This window comes from Eublepharis macularius, chromosome 5, assembly GCF_028583425.1.
Source record: "Eublepharis macularius isolate TG4126 chromosome 5, MPM_Emac_v1.0, whole genome shotgun sequence".
Classification (NCBI taxonomy): Eukaryota; Metazoa; Chordata; class Lepidosauria; order Squamata; family Eublepharidae; genus Eublepharis; species Eublepharis macularius.
The window spans coordinates 31,592,330-31,609,067 of record NC_072794.1 but is presented as its reverse complement, the minus strand read 5'-3'; the positions used below and the strand labels follow the sequence as shown (position 1 = coordinate 31,609,067).

The 16,738-nt window shown below is 41.9% G+C and overlaps 1 protein-coding gene across 1 annotated transcript in view; it reads right to left on the bottom strand.

Moving 5' to 3' along the window:
- LAMC1 (laminin subunit gamma 1) overlaps positions 1 to 16,738 on the bottom strand; it is a 145,716-nt gene that overhangs the window by 30,831 nt on the left and 98,147 nt on the right. Inside the window, exons 6-14 of the mRNA XM_054980341.1 lie at positions 15,776 to 15,964; positions 13,304 to 13,421; positions 12,847 to 12,945; positions 10,735 to 10,871; positions 8,152 to 8,274; positions 7,867 to 8,056; positions 7,116 to 7,228; positions 3,727 to 3,948; positions 2,587 to 2,775 (exon numbers count right to left, since the gene is read on the bottom strand). Coding sequence (XP_054836316.1) covers positions 2,587 to 2,775; positions 3,727 to 3,948; positions 7,116 to 7,228; positions 7,867 to 8,056; positions 8,152 to 8,274; positions 10,735 to 10,871; positions 12,847 to 12,945; positions 13,304 to 13,421; positions 15,776 to 15,964 — 1,380 coding nt within the window. The remainder of the gene's footprint in view (positions 1 to 2,586; positions 2,776 to 3,726; positions 3,949 to 7,115; positions 7,229 to 7,866; positions 8,057 to 8,151; positions 8,275 to 10,734; positions 10,872 to 12,846; positions 12,946 to 13,303; positions 13,422 to 15,775; positions 15,965 to 16,738) is intronic.

Sequence of the window (16,738 nt, the reverse complement as noted above, 5' to 3'; positions counted from 1 at the left end):
CCACTGGGGAGAAAGGTGGGGTATAAATAAAACAATTAAATAAAAACTGTAAGATTAGCTGACAAGCAACCAAAAGAAGCTCAACGCTGAAGTGAGATGAAGACATCTTTCCCTGGAGGCTTTCAATCTAATAAGGAAAACACAGCAACGAAAAGCAAAAAAGGAAAAGGAAATTGGAAAAAGCAAGTATTCAGAAACCAACATGGGAGGAATTTAACAAATGGGATTTGAGACATAAAAAGAGAGGGGAGGGGGTTCTGTTGATCAGAGTGAATTCCAAAGAAAAGGGGAAACGAGAAAAAATGGATGAAAGATCCGATCTGACAAGATGAAAAAAACTGGATACTGTAATGGAGCATAAAGAGAAAGCAGGGTTGTAAGAGAAAGTGAAGCCCACAAATGTATGTATTTAAATGAAATCCAAATAAACTGAATATTGTAGTTAAAGTGAAACCAATGGAACAACATTTCAAAAAGTACAAAATTCTGACCAAACTTGCAAGAATCTATGATGGTAGTGAGGAAGACCAATCAACAGACTATTGGGCAACTAAGCTTTTAGGATTGATTATGTTTTTAAGATTGGTTTATTAAGCACATTTTTAAATGTGGTAACTTGCTGAAATATGTAGCTTTTTAAATATTCATTTTATTTGGCGTGTGCCTCGCTGATGTGCAATCATACGTAATGCTGAGTGTGATGGCCTTGTTGTTGGTTTAAGTAAGGCAGAAAGTGCTTCGGAGTAAACAGAAATAGATTATTGGGGTACAGCAGCCCAGCTCAGGATGGAACTGAGGCACCCAAGATCGTGGAGTAATGTCTGGATGAACATACCATATACCAGTTATATTACAGCACGTGTGCTGAGAGAAAATGCACTTCATGGAACCAACCACTAACTTAATAAAATGCTTCGCTAAGAGAAGTATATCTCCACTATTCCACACCGGTTTTGTCCAACTGGCTTCTGAGAGTGCCACATTTCTACACTCCTGTTAACCCACTACTGACTAGTTACCACAATTACTATCAGTCCACTACTTGATAGTGGAAGAATGAGGGAGAAACAAACCAACAATACAGCCTGAACTCCAGAGAAACAAGAAACCAGAGCTCCGAACCTCTGGGCTTTTCCACTGTTGGGGGGGAGAGGCTGTTACTGCAAATGTACTCCCCACGGCAGTCTTCCCATCTGCCCCCCTCCCCACTGTTTCTTCAGATCCATGGTTTTGCATGATTTGGAGGAGGGACGGAGCAGAGAAGTTGCTTTCCTTTAGCATGACTCTGCTTGCGCTGCTACTTTGGATCCAAGCCCAAGTCTGCACACCTCAGCAGTTCAAGCTGATAAGAACTACAAAGAACTCCACCCCAACCCAGTATTCAAGGCGGCACCATCCAATTGCTTCTGTGCCTGCTTGCACAACTCCTCTGATCAGGTCTGGAAGCTATCTATGGCCATTGACATACAGGCTGAATCATTAGGCAAGAATCACAATTCTTGCTGTTTGTGGGGGATAATTTTAAACTACCCACCCCGCCATTAATACAGACGATGGAGAGAGGGCATGAAGTGAATTCTTCTACTGATAACGCCCTGGATCAGACAGGACAACTGTCTATTTTAATTAATTTTCCTGTTTCCCTGGATCTCTGTCACTCCTAGATCTGAAAGCAGAGATATCAAATTGAAAGGGTTTTGAAAACTAAATTCCTCATGCAGCTAATACCCAATGGCAATCCTTTGTCCTCCTCATAAAGGACTAATTGTCAGAATTCATTTTTTAAAGCCTTGACACCATTTACAAGAAGAGGAAATAGGGCGGGATGGGGGGTGGGGGAGGCTAGACTAATAATAAAAGGCATCTGGCTCATAGCCACAGAGTCCTAGAGTTGGAAGGGACCTTACAGGTCATCTAGTCCTGTAAGTCCTGCTCAGTGCAGGAAATACAAAGCTAAAGCATTCTCAACAGATGGCTGTTCAAACTCTACCTAAAAACCTCTGGAAAGGGGAAACCCATCCACCCCCTAGGTAATTAGTTCCACTGTCAAATTGCTCACAGTTTCCTAATGTTCACTGAGCTCTACCTTCCTGTAACTTAAGCCCATTACATTGAGTCTTTGCCCTCTTTCATTTTGCAACCCTTGAGGAAACTTCAACAGCATGATAAGCCCAGAAAGGATAAGCTGGTTCAATAACTTGTGTTTGCCTGAGCAAGAAGTGCCTTGGGTTTTATATAAAACATGCAACTGTAAGCATCTTATTCTGCACATCCATATGTTACTATCTTCCTCCTATTCTTGTACCCAGATCTGGCAAGAGAATACAGGTCTCCAGCTAGACTGCTCTTTAGCAACCTTGGAAAGGCATAAATAACTTCGATTATTATTTCCTGCACTGGGTGGAAATACCTACAAAGCCTCTGCTAAATGTATCAAACTATTACACTTCAACATATTTAAGCAAATACATCTAGCAATAATCATAGGATACCATTCAGCCATGTTGTCCCCAAACAAGTACTACAGGCCTCTGGCATTCGGCATCACTGTGCACGTAGCAAGAACTATACCATAAAGCAACATACCTGTGGTACCAACTGGACAGTTAGTACAAACCACCTCCTTGGTTTTGGGCACTATGGCGCAGCTCGAGCCCCCTGGACATGGGCACGGTTGACAATCTGAAGAGCTGCCTGTGGTTGCGTCTCCATAATAACCATCATTGCACTTCTCACAGTGAGGACCCGCTGTGTTGTCCCTGCAGTCGCATGCTCCTGTGTTGAAGTGACAAACAGAAGATTATCCAGTGTGATGCAAGTAGCTGACCTACAGGAGCCTCTTCTGACCCAACCATGTGGTCAGCATGTACACAGAAACACTGTATATGGGCTGGATCAAAGCAGAGGTTTGCAACTTATGGCTCTACTATCAAATGTGGCTCTTTAAGTTAAAGTACACTAGAGGGATAGGTAGGATGCCAGAATCACCAGTATGTGAAGGGAATGGCAGGCAAAGATTTTCATGGGACTCAAGGACTTCTTAGCGATGCTTTAGAGAAAGAGAAATGACAGAGGTGAACAGCTGTCAGTAATCTAAGTATGAACTAAAAGCAGGGTGCTCCTGTATATATATATATCACACCGTTACATCTTATTTGCACTACTTCCCAAACTAGGACTCACAACCATCAGTGTTTGGGCTGCAGAAACTTTATGGATTATCAATCAACATGTCAATTATCAGTAACGTTAAGTTGTATAATTTCAGCTATGCAAGTCGAGGGTTTTTTTTTTCCTTTCAGGCTCTTTATTATTACCTTGTTCTAAATTTTGTTTAATTAGAAAAGGTCAAGAGGTAAGTCTAGAAGAAAATATTCCTCTGTGATTTAGGCTGTGGCAAGGTCTCAAAGCAGAAACTCTGTCAACCAGAGCAGGCCACGTTCAGCTCTACACTATGATGGCAGCTGGCCGGAACAGGAAGCTTCTAGCCTGGTTCTTTGCTGCCAAGGATGCCATTAATGCAGTTAGGTAGAAAATAGCACTGCAGCATGTCAAGTGACTCAAGGAGCCAATAAGATCCCACCAGGCCCTATAAAGCTTCAGATGCGGTAGATGAGATACAAGATGAGACATTAGTTCTCTGAGATCTCCTGGGAAAATTCAGTCCCATGTATCTATGATTAGTTACTATGGGCTTAACCTTTGCATGCCTGAGATCATTCTTACCCGATTCAGGGTCGCAGGTGTCACTGTGTCCATTGCAGAAACATGGCACACACGGACTATAAGGACCAAGACTAGGGGTTTCCCTCCTGTAGCCCAGGGCACATCGTTCACAGAACTGGCCTAGATACCCCGTGGGACACGTACAGCTCTCCACCCATGTAGCTGGGATTCCAGGGCCATGTCGAGCGCTCAAAATGGTGACATCGTCCAGATATGCAGCATCTGGAGAAAAAATGTAGACAACCAAATATCAGCAATGCATACATGCATATCAGCAAGGTCAATGAAGAACTAAACAACCTGTGATACTGAATATCTATCATCAGTCTAAAAACAATAGTTGGCGGGAGGTGGGATGGGAAGATTATTTTGGGTTGTAATACTTGGGGGGGGGGGAGTTTCATTCCTTGTTCCCAAAAATATTTCCAAACCCACCCCAGCTACTTTTGATAGGGGGGGGGAATCAGTTGCCGATCTTTTTTTCTTTATTGGGAGGGTATGAGACTTTCAATCTGGAAACATGCCTGAAGTAAAATATTTACCTGAAACACACCCATACAGAATGTGGTTCAGATCTATACTGCCCCCCCCACTTTTCAGTTAAACTGTGTGTCAGGGAATCAGGATCCCCCAAAGTCACATCGTCTTTAGCTTTAATAGGAAGTGTGAACATTTAACGTACTCCACAGAACAACAGCAACAAAAAGTCTCAATGCAATTTTTTAAAAAGAAAAAGAGAGCTAGATAAGTCCATGATATCAGACTATAGGTCGGACAGGCGTGGCCCATTAGGGACAAGTAGTAAGTAATTGCCACTAAGATAGTAAAACACAAGTGGGGGCCTGCAAAGTCTTGCAAGGGACATCTCATTATCCCCTCCCTCATCATGTTATTTTCCCCTTCCTGCCCCCCACGGCCCCTCTACCTTTTCCTACTTCCTTCTGTCCTTCCGACCCACCTTTGTCTTCTTCCTTGTCTTCACCCCACCTCCCCGACAGCCTCTCTTTAGGGCTCAGTTATCTGGTGCTGGCTGAGCCAGGCTCAGTTGTATGGTGGACAACCTGCAAGGAATTGCTGAAGGCACCTGAAGCTGTGACTCACGAGCTACTGAAGGTACCTGAGCCGTGACTCACGAAAGCTCATACCCTACCACAAACTTTGTTAGTCTTATAGGTGCTATTAGACTCTTGCTCTTTTCTACTGTATCAGCCTTTAAAACAGACTATAAAAATGATGAGGTGGATCCAACCATCCTCCATGTAGCCTTCCTCCAACAGAAAAGCCATTTAATTTGGTGGAAGGATCTTTACTTTGCAGAAGGACTCCAAACTTAAGCCAAAAGGAAAGGATAGAGTATAAAGGTTTTAATAAATAAACGAACAAACTTTGCTCAGTCAAGTGGCAGGGCTGGAGTAGGATGCATCCCAACAATAAAAGTCAACCCCTTAATTAAAAACTTGGGTTAAAAAATGTTTTGGCCTAGAGTAGGGCAGGAGCCATGAGAGCCTCAAAGGGCATTCTAGGAGCAAGGTGCCACAGTTGAACCAGTGAAGATAGGATCTCACTTTAAGAAACAGGGTTTGAAGAAATCCCCTTCAATACCCTTCACCGTCTAATTAAGCAAATTCAATGAAATTACTGTATGTGAGGGATCCACTGTGCAATCTCCAAGAGGAGGTTATTTCCTACCAATTGCAGTAAGCACTGCCTTTATTGATAGGATGTCTGTGCAAAGAGGGACAAGAGAACGCAGCTTGGTGTAGATGTAATACTGACTCCCTTCTCTCTCCCTCCTCCATGGTGATTTTCCTTGTCCCTCCCCTCAGCATTAACTGTGGAGTCACACGGCAGTGCACAGAAGCAAACCATAATCAGCACAAACCAATTTCACTGACAGCCATAAACTGCAAAACCCACTCCAAGCCATAGCTGCAACCTCTGGATTATGAAACAACCCCCGTTTGCCTCATTGCACATATAAAACAAAAATCACAGTTAACTGCCAGGAAGGGAATGGAGAGGGGAAAATTGCTTAACAGCAAAGGGGAGGCACTAGGAGGGAGCCTGCTTTGCTGAGGCTGGCTCCCGATTTGCAAGCCAAGGCAGGGAGCTGACATCCCTTCTGCACCAGGGTTGCATGTGATGTTAAAGTATCAAAAAGGGTCGGTCCCTTTGCACAGTGGGGCAAAGAGGCTCTTGTAGGGATGGCAACTTGCCAAACATCTTTCTTGTAAAAATATGGGAGTGGGCAAAGAATGAAGCATTTACTGCCTTGAACATATTTGTACACATCATTCCTTCTGCATATATGGGCAGGGAAGAACTCGTAAAAAGCTCCAACTCTTTGCAGAGCAGCTGGGCGGAAAGATCAACCAAACCTGACTTCCTAACCCATCCTTTATGAATGTATACTGTGGGCCAACCAACAAAACTGGATTCTTACTGAAAGAGGAGAGAAAGGGACTCTCCTGTCACTACTAGCTTCAGGAATCTCTTCCAAGTGGACCTGTGCCTAAGAGCTATACCCAAGCAATCACTCCTAGGAAGGGCTCTGCTTCATGTACTCAGCAAATTTTATGGGACTGTATGTTGATGCAAGGATGTTTACATTTTGGGTAGCAACTCTAGATATCTAACCACAGCCCGAGGTGCCCTTGCATGTTAGCAATGAAAGGAATGTTAATTGCACTGCTGTCTTTCTGCTTTCCCACTCCCAGCCGCCACCATCACCACCACCACCCAGCATAAAGAACTTCCCCCTAAGTATTCACCGTTTCTCCAATTCTCTCCCAAATTCCACACATATTAGACACAACTAGCATAACTTTTCCTTGCACCACATCATCCTCCACTAAGTTATGGGAATCTTACCTCAGAACAACTTACAAAGAACCTAAACAATTATGTTCTCTATGTGCGGAAGCAGGGAACGGGCAGCTCAAGTCAAACAAGCCATACAATCCGATTTTAAAATACACCTGTTAGCCTTTGGCAACTACAATCACATAAACAGAAGTGAAGGGACAAGCTAATCATTCCGACTGCAACAAACTCTTCAAAATTCCTGTACCTGGTTGGTACAAAGTGCTTTGTTTTGACTTATGTCAATGGCACAGAAAACGTCTTTTACTGGTATCTGATGGGACTGAGCATGATATTTGGAGGTGTACTAAATGCACTTAATTTGGCTTTGAGAGTTATTCGCAAATGCTAAGATTTTCTTCTAAGCCTTTTCAGTCCTTAAGAATGACTGGAAACAAACACCCTTATCACAACATATACAATCAGTATCATTGTGAAGTAGATGACCAATTCCTTTCCTCATGCTGTAAGAAGCTAATAATTTTTGGCAACTTCAGTCTGGTCTCCCAGCTGGCGTGCTGACTTACTCCTTTCACTGTATGTCCCACGAATCTTGATAGCTGTTAAGTTATGAAGCAGCTTCTGGAATTCGAATGGTGTTAGAGACGGCCTCCAAGGATAATCGGTTGCTTCATGGAGTCTATAGGAGAAGATTATTATGTACTTACTGTAGTCTGCACACCAGAGCCAGAGAGAGTCTGTGACTCAACCTGCCAGGAGGACTTTTCCCAAATTTTCCAATCCAAAAATTATTCAGCAGTTGTTAAGCAACTTGCTATATCAGCCCCCCCCCCTCCCCGACTCCTTGCTACAGGGCCTTGCTACAGTTTTAACAGACCCAAGTTTTTCTTTAAAATCTACTGGTCTGGGATTGTACAGCAAAATGCAAAACCTAGTTCTGAATTATACACGGATGGCAGGCTAATTTGTAGCCTTTGTTCAAACTGCACTGATAATATGCAAAATGAGGATGTGAAAGGACGATAGATAGAAGCTGGTGACCAAATGCAGCCCTAGGGCAGGATAAGAAACTATATTCAGTGACAGAATGACCCACAGATTGGCCTGAAAGCACACCATACAAGTTTTACAACAGAAGATAAGCTGCATAATAAAATAAGTAAACTATTCCCACCTTTATCTAGGCCTGCTATGATCAAAAATTTTCATTAGATTCTGGTTGCAGAAATTAATGTCTTCAGTCAGCTTTAGATTTCTCCCAATCAAAAAGTGCATGCGCGTGCACACAAACATACACATAAACAAACACACCCTCACCTGAAGGCATATTTTTGTGCATTCTCACTGGGATAAGAGTTGCCTTGAGCAATGAGAGGTATGGATATTCTCTGCCCAGCACCTTCAAGGACTATGTCCTCAGCAGAAAGGCGTGTGTCCCGCCTATCAACCCGAAAGGAGAATGTCAAGTTTTGGCCATAACTCAAGACTTGATTCCCAAGGAATTTGCCTAAAAGACAAAAAATGTGAAAGGTCTAAAGTTTAACTGGAAATGTTATTATATTATAAATGAGTGTCAGCAACTGTACCACTCTTACTAAATACCTGGTGCAATGAAATAGATGGGAAAAGGAGTTTCTGAGACCACAGAGATGTCTTGAGTTTCAGCAATCCACTGAACGGAGACTTCAGAACCATCCCGTTGTTCAGCGTGCCAATCTTCCTCTCCTAATAGCCACAAGCAGAAAGTTAAAGGTAACGCAACCCACCACTTCCCATTATCAAGAAGATACTAGCTGTGTGCATGTGTGCCTGTGTATTTGCATTTTACCTGTCTGGCTAAGTCCATGAAGTTAGAGAGAAGCAAACCTCAACTAGCATTCTAAAAATAATTTATTGTGACAGAATACCATGGACCAAAGCATTTTAAGATTCAAACTTCTCCCACGAGGCAAATTTAATTTATTTCTGGTTACCAGATACTATTACTTTTTGCTATTGGGACTAGCTCCGCTTCTTGGAAAAGCTCTTTAACCTGAGAAACCCTGGACCACAACATTTTTCGACAAGGGAAAGTTTCCTTGTACCTGCTGAGACAGCCCTCTTTTGTTTCTTCCCATCATTAACGCTGCCATCCATTTCTTCTTCTTGCTACTTCTCCTAACTTAATATACCGGCAGTCGTGATTATTCAATAGAACAAGATCATGTCTGTCTTCTTCATTATATTCATTTTTATCTTAAAATGTATACTGTACTTTTTTAAAATTTATCTCTTGCTGTTTGGCACAGAATTAACCTAAAATCCCAAATGAGGATTTCTGCCCTATCTTTCTGCCCTATAAAAATGCCCAAGGTGGTTCACAAAATTACTGTAACATACCAGTATTAAAATCAACAAAAGGCAGGAGAAGAAAAACCAAAATAATGACGACAGTATTAAGAGCAACCAGATAAAATCCAGTAACAACTCTTTAAACACTTTCAAATGTGTTGCTGAATTCAAAGAAGATCTAACCTTCTAAAAACTTAAGGGAAACTAACATAGATGAGTCTCCTTCTGGAGGAAGATTACCAGGAAAAATCCTTCTTCTTGCGATTGCCTGCTTACAGTATAAGTATCTACAAAAGGGCTCCCACTGATGACTGCAGTGAATAGAGGTCTCAGCAGTATCAGTTTGCTCCATCATTAGTTTCTGTCCCTAAGGAAGGGGAAACTATAAGGCCTGTGGGTATTTTTTTATATTAGGAAAACCAACTAGTATTAACTGCTGGGTAATTTATTCCACCTTACAGGTCTTATTTTTTCCCCAAGAAGTTGATTCTTTTTTTTCCCATTTGGGGAGGAATGAGATGACAGAACAGGGAAAGGGAGCCAAGAGCCTAGAAGTTGGGGGCCAGTAACACGGGGGTGGGGGGTTAAGGAGGTAGACAAAGACAGCTCTGCTAAGGTCCCTGCAAAGGGTACAAATGCAATTTCTGAGTTTATATGAACTCATCTTGCAAAAGGACGTTCATACTTAGCTTACAAAGCACTGGCAAATTTATATTTAGGATATTCAACCCTCCTTTGATAACTCAGGTTAAAAGAAGAGGAATGGCCTAAGTGGAAGAGCTAAAGAGAACAGCCATGAACGTGTGGGAGCACAGAACGTGGTGTGAACTGCAGAATTTGCTTTTCAAATTTTCTGTAAAATATTCTAGCCCTTATGGTCGGTTATGCTGATATACTTGTTGCAATGCCTGGTGAAATCCCAGAAGTTAATGAATAAGGCCTCCAGCGGCCAGAGCTTCCCTGCTCTCTCCACTAGCTAGATTAGAATAAATTATGCAAATCGTGAAGAATGTACTTAGCAAAAAAATGTGAGAATTTACTTAGCACGCTACATCGCATCAGAAACATAACACCATAAGAAGCTATATTGGGGATCAGAAGCTACCTGATTCCTTCATGGCTGGATAACTATCTAATATAGGTGGCACCACCTAACAGTATGAGAATGCCAACCAAAACAGACATGTGCTCAAATGGCATTAATGGGGGGTAAATCTGAGGAACTCATGCGCTTCCTGAAAGACTCCCTGCCAAGAAACATAATAGCAGAGAAGTGGTGGGGGTTTTTTTCCAGAAAGCAATACAATTAAATTTACATGGATCATTCCTGGAGATTCACTGATTTACAAAATATGAGAAATTTTGTTACCCCACTTTGTTGCAAAATTTGGCAGGGCCACTGGGTGATAGATGAAGCTGCTTGAAATAGGGGCAGATCTGGTTTATAGACTAGCCAACTATGATTCAAACCACTGAGAAATTTAAGTTGAAAGAAGTTACAAAATTCCACTGAGTTCAAATGAAGTGCTGACTAAATTTAAAACTTAAAAAAACGACAACCAAACTACAACTCATTAAAAGTGTATAACCGCATGGTTTATACGCCTGATTGCCTGGCAAATTGAACTTACTCTAAGTTATCACTGCCAAACTAATCTGCTGCAAAATCTGCATGATACTAGTTGTCGTCTTATCATTTTATAGTTTTATCTAGATTTGATTTTTATTGCTGGAACACTTAAATATGTTAGATCATAGTTCATTTGGCATGCAGCAGTTCCTACATGAACAGAATATAATTTATTTTAAAACTTTATAATTTGAATGAAACCACATATGTCTTGTTCACATTACCGATCTGGAAACTGGAGGTAATTCTGTAAATACTGTAGCCAATGGCGTTGGTACAGACGGATGAGTGTCCGAAGCAGAAACAGGGAGTACATCCCCTAGGATTGGCTTCATCCAGATTAAAAAAGCCAGGCTTACACCTAAAAAAAACCAAAACATTTGTGTTTAATATCTACCTGCCCTTTCCTCTGCGCCCATGCATACATTTTTAGAACTGTCTCACTTAACTGGGTCACAAGCTGCAGTAGCAATGCACTAAACATTCATGATGGTGCACAGTCGTGGCTCAGAGACAGAATATCTGTTTGCATGCTGAAGGTCTCAGGTTCTATTCCTGGCTTCTCCATTTAAAGTATAAGATGCCAGGTGACGTGAAAGACCTCTGCCTAAAACCTTTGGGGGTTGCTTGCAATCAAAGGAGAAAATGCTGACCTTATGAGATCAATAGTCTAACTTGGTATAAGACAACTTAATGTGCTTAGGGACCACTATGGCAGAGCTTACCTATATACAAGGTCAGTATCCAGGAAGAGTACAAGAAGGGCAGGCAGGTACAAAGTGCTCTTCCCTGTGGGTTTGAACCCCTACTGAGAGTAACTCCACACTTTATGTAGCATCTCTACTTGCTGTGGATAAATAGTGTCTAATAATCAATAAGTAGTGTCTAATTAGTGTCCAGTCAAAATTATGTGTCTAATTGCACAGATACTCTGTGTGTATTACCACCACCTGTCATAGATTATCACAGAATCATAGAGTTGGAAGGGGCCATACAGACCTTCTAGTCCAACCCCCTGCCCAATTCAGGATGAGCCTAAAGCATCTCTGACAAATATTCATCCAGCCTCTTCTTGAAAACTGCCAGTGAAGGGGAGCTCACCACCTCCCTAGGCAGCTGATTCCACCTTTGAACTACTTTCCCACCTTTGAACTGAAAAATCACCTTTGACCTGAAAAAGTTTTTCCTAACATCCAGTCGGTACCTTTCTGCATGTAATTTAAGCCCGTTGCTTTGAGTCCTGTCCTCTGCTGCCAACTGGAACAGCTCCTTGCCCTCCTCCAAATGACAGCCTTTCAAATATTTAAAGAGAGCAATCATGTCCCCTCTCATTCTCCTCTTCTCCAAACTAAACATTCCCAAGGCCCTCAGTCTTTTCTCGTAGGGCTCAGTCTCCAGACCCCTGATCATTCTCATCGCTCTCTTCTGCACCCTCTCAATTTTGTCCACATTCTTTTTGAAGTGAGGCCTCTAGAACTGCACACAGTACTCCAGGTACGGCCTGACCAAGGCAGTATAGAGAGGGGCTATGACCTCCTGCAATTTTGATGCAATGGCCCTTTTAATACAACCTAAGACTGAGTTTGCCTTTTTTGCCACTGCATCACACTGACTGCTCATATTTATACCAAATTCTAACAGCCAATAAGTGCAGTTTGAATGACAGGTGCAAATCCTTAATATATATTCATGTTGGGAGAACAGCAGCCCTCTTAAAGGATATTCCTCTTTTATAGAAAATTATATTTACACTTTGCATTTGGTCTGGAAAGCATATGCATTACCCCACTATGCTCAACACTACACACAAAACGCCACAAAGACACAATTCTCAAACAGCAAATGAGGTGGTGAACCTGGCCATGAGGACTATTGCATTTCAGAGTGCAGATAGGTTTCACATGACTGCTCTTCTGTACCTCCCCCCCCCACCCAAAAAAATCTTGCAGACAGAAACCTGCAGTATGAAATGGGTAGAGGCTAAGGGTTTTTAAAAATTATTCATTCAGGTAATCTCATACCTTCAAACTGAAGTGGTACAGCCATACAGTCGTTTAACACTTTGGTGAGAAATAAGCCAACATGGAGCTGGGTAGGGTTGGCCAAGATTGTTGGTACACACTGTAAACTAGGGAGTGTCAGAGCACTGCTGTGCATGCAGCCATTCCTATGTGATCTCCGAGATGTGTTCTCTCATGCTAGGCTATTTTACTGGGTATATGTGAGGGTACAATGGGCTAACTCCCATATGTGCCAACTTGGGGTCCTTGGGAAAAAAAGCGAAATACAAAACATGATTGACCCACATCTAAGACATATTGCAAAAACCAAATTACCTCTCACAGTTGAATCCTTCTACATTGTCCTTGCAGGTGCAGCGTCCCGTTTCCATATTGCAATCATCTGTGCTGCCAGCAGGATCGCAAGAACATGGCCTGAAGAAGAAACAAAAGAAGCCAGTTAGAACATTAGAGACAATAAGACCTGGTCTAAGCACGAGGAAAAGCGAAGAGGTAGAATGGTTTGAACCATTTCAAACTATGTAAAAACACCTATAAACCAACTATCAGCATGAAAGGTTCTAGCCCAGCCCTTTACATGCTGTGTTAGTTTTCTACTTACAGGGATGTCAAAGAACATAAACCTTCACCCATAATATGAAATAGTTCAGTCCATTCAAGCACCTCTATCACCTCATCTCAACTTCACTGTGACCAGACTACACGGTACCAAAATTCAAGACTACATTCTCTCTAGATGCAGTTTCCTTCACTTCCCATCTGACTTAGTTACCTGCAACCAGCCTCTGTGAGAGAGTGAAATCCTGGCTGGCACCGGTCACATTTGTCACCCATCACACCAGGTTTACAACTGCACCGCCCGTAGTTGTCACACTGTGTACTAAGAGAGCCTGTGGAAATGAAACGAGATTTGAGATACTGTTTTTAAAAAAAGACAGACTCATACCCCAGTCTTCCAACTGTGTCATAAGAGTGTGGGAACAATGATAAATTGTTCTTAATTTCTGTTCACACCAGAACTAGCCAGACTTCACCTTAGTCTGTTTAATCTCTCGACTAGAAGCAACATCGAATTATGTACAAAATAGCCTCAACATCTCCTATCTGAATGCTCAAACATAAGCATTCTCAATGGCATAACCACCTGATGCATAATATAAATCTGATTTAGAACATTCAAGGTACATTATGCGTATTTATATTATCAATAATGTAATCTTTTTTACACTGTCTTTCCATTTGACTTTTCCAAAGTTCTTTTCATTTCCTTTTTACTGACAATATTACACATCATGACCCTTACTCCTACCCTATAATTATATAGTCTTCATCTCAAAGCAAACACCTTATTTAACTTTCTGTGGTTCCCCCTCACTGCCTACCATTTGGTACCTCAGTCCCTCTCCAGCTGAGGCAAATCTTAAAAGGGATCGATTTTAAATGTTAGCAACTGCCGGGACACCATTCAATTGGACCCCAGGGAAGTTTAAAATAAAATTCAAGAGCAATTTTTTTATCTTATCTTTCCATATGTTGTCAGCAATGTACTATAGTTTAAACAGTCCGCTCCTCAGTTTTCTACACTCAGCCTAGCATCTCAGGGAGGAGTCTGGACTTTAACGTCCTTTTTAATGTTTAGGGTACTTTCCTGTATGAGGGCTATCAGTCATGTGAACTCTCTTGTATGAAAAAGCGTTCAACCCCAGCTGCAGACTACAATGGTGTAGTCAAGAGACTATTTTATCACTGATCTGAGGGAAAAGGCCATATATGATCCAGCTAGCAGCAGACCCGGCAACCCCAAAAGGTTTCAATCTTTTCCAGAAACTTTAGGTTTGTCAGCTACCAGAACTTCTCCTCAGAACTGTTTCCATGAGCTCAGTCTTAAGCTTTCTCATACTGAAGGAACACAGAGTGGGACTCTGGTTCATACAGGGAGAGAAAATACAGGAAAACATAGGTCACAACTATTTCGCCTGTACGGTCACTCTGAAAAGCAGGTATACCGGGCCAATGTCTCATTTCCACACACCCTAAAGTAGCCTGACTTCATGGCTGCAGATGCCATTTCACACCTCTTTCACAGCTAAATTGTGGACTGGGAATATGATCCCTAAGGTAACCAGACAGTCTAGTGGTCTCCAGCGGATGATCCCTATCTTACACCTTAATAGTTGCTAACCTCCTCATGGTACTTCCCCCTGAAACTGAACTGGGCCTTGATACTAATTGGGCCATAATGCTTGGACACCTTTTAAATTAAGACACGTTTAAATAAATTACTTGCTTCAAGTATAGGAAGCATCAGTATTTTAAGAGATGACTAGTACTTCAGAAGCTCAGCTCTCATTAGAAAAGAAAGGGATTGCTTCCCCTTTAGGCTAGAAAAAAAGCTGTAGAGAGAACAAAATATGTCAGTCTTAAAAGGATTAAACAAAAAGCAGAATCATCGAGCAACAAAGAACTCACAAAAATCTTTACCATATACAGTCAACATTCTTCTGCCTAGCCTATAATTATTTAGAAAACAATTACTCAGACAAAAATACCACCTTAAATCAACACTCACACTTTAAATACACACTGGCTGCCTGTGTGTCATGAGATATATTGTAAGGTTTCACTGCTTCTTATCAAGTCTTTTAAGATTTGCCCTTGAAGACTGAAGCAACCAATCTTCATGGCTGTGACCCTACCTGACATTTGTACTTGGCAAGGTTTCATTTATCAGACAATATAAAGGGAAACACCGATATTGAGGGGAAAAGAAAGGAACAGAAGGCTTTGCTGGATCAAAAGACCTTAAGGGTGGAAATCTCAGTGTACACAGAAACAAAAGATAGCACCAAGACAAGAATGTCCCGGCACAGCAAGACTCTAAAGGAGACACACTGCAATCTCAACTGATGTCTGAATCTGGACTTTTCAACTTTATATTCTAAATGTTTTATTTATTTACAACATTTATGTCTTGACTTTCTGCCCAAAAAGGGCCACCAAGACAGCTTTATGGCTCTTTAAAAAATTATTATGCACCGTCCACAGCAGTCCTACAGGATACTTGCAATAAATAAACTTTCCTTCCACATACATCATGACACAGACATTTGGCCAATCCTTTTACTGAAGTTCGCTTGGGGCTCACTTCACACTCATTTGGGTCCCTGTTTAAAACGTGTATGAAGTGCTAAGAATTCCTTCTCTTAGTTAAGCAAAACAGAGATTCGGTATTCCTTCCACTCACCAACAGGGTTGCAGTTACACGGCAGACAGTTTTCCTCACTTCCAAGACGGTAGAAGTTTTCCCGACATCTCTCGCAATTAGGTCCATCAGTGTTACCATAGCAACCTGTGCAGTGGCCGCCATGGCCTGTAGATCGATACAGCTCAGGGTCAAAGTAACACTCCTGGGAACGTCCATTGCAGTTACAGGCTGTGGAGCAAGGCCGCAAATAAATTCATTTATAGCTAAATTATGACAAGTAAAAAAAAATTTATTTTTTTTTACCTTTTATAGCTAAATTATGACAAGCTTCCCTTAAATCCTCCTCGCCCTCAACCTTTCTACTGCAACAATTCCAGAAGCAAATGGCTACAAACACTACGCATGTTCCAAGATAAGAAGCCCGGTCTGGGCATGCAGAATAAGTCAAAAGTCAAATGGTTCAGGAATTATAGGGGAGTAGTGGATGTGAAGCCAGAAAATAAGCAATTGTTGTTTCTTGCTTTATGTATACCGTATGAATTGAAGGCCCAGAGGATCAGTCTACACTAAGCGTACCAAACTTATTGATCCCGTGGGCACCTTTGGAATTTTGAGAATGGGCGCTCCTGCAATACGGTTGCCATGGAGTGCTGGGGTCAATCAAAGAATATTGGGATCAAGCAAGGCAGCTGTTTCGAATGGGTGTTTCCTACAGACACAAGAGGCTAGCTCTTGGATTCTTCTGAATCACTCCCTGCTCCAATGAGACAGAAGAAAATCAAGACTGGCTCTATGCTATGAGGAAGAGGTGCTTTTGTCAGGTGGGCACCATGAAGCCTATCAGTAAGTGGGCACCATGCTACCACTCTGGAGATCACTGGCTTGTATAGTGCTTTCTGATTCAGCCCTGCAACAAAGGGCAAACTGTTGTGGTTTCCTTTCCTTGGATAACAGAGGTTGTAAAAGTTGGCACAGATGCCACAAGTAGCACAGGCAGAAAGT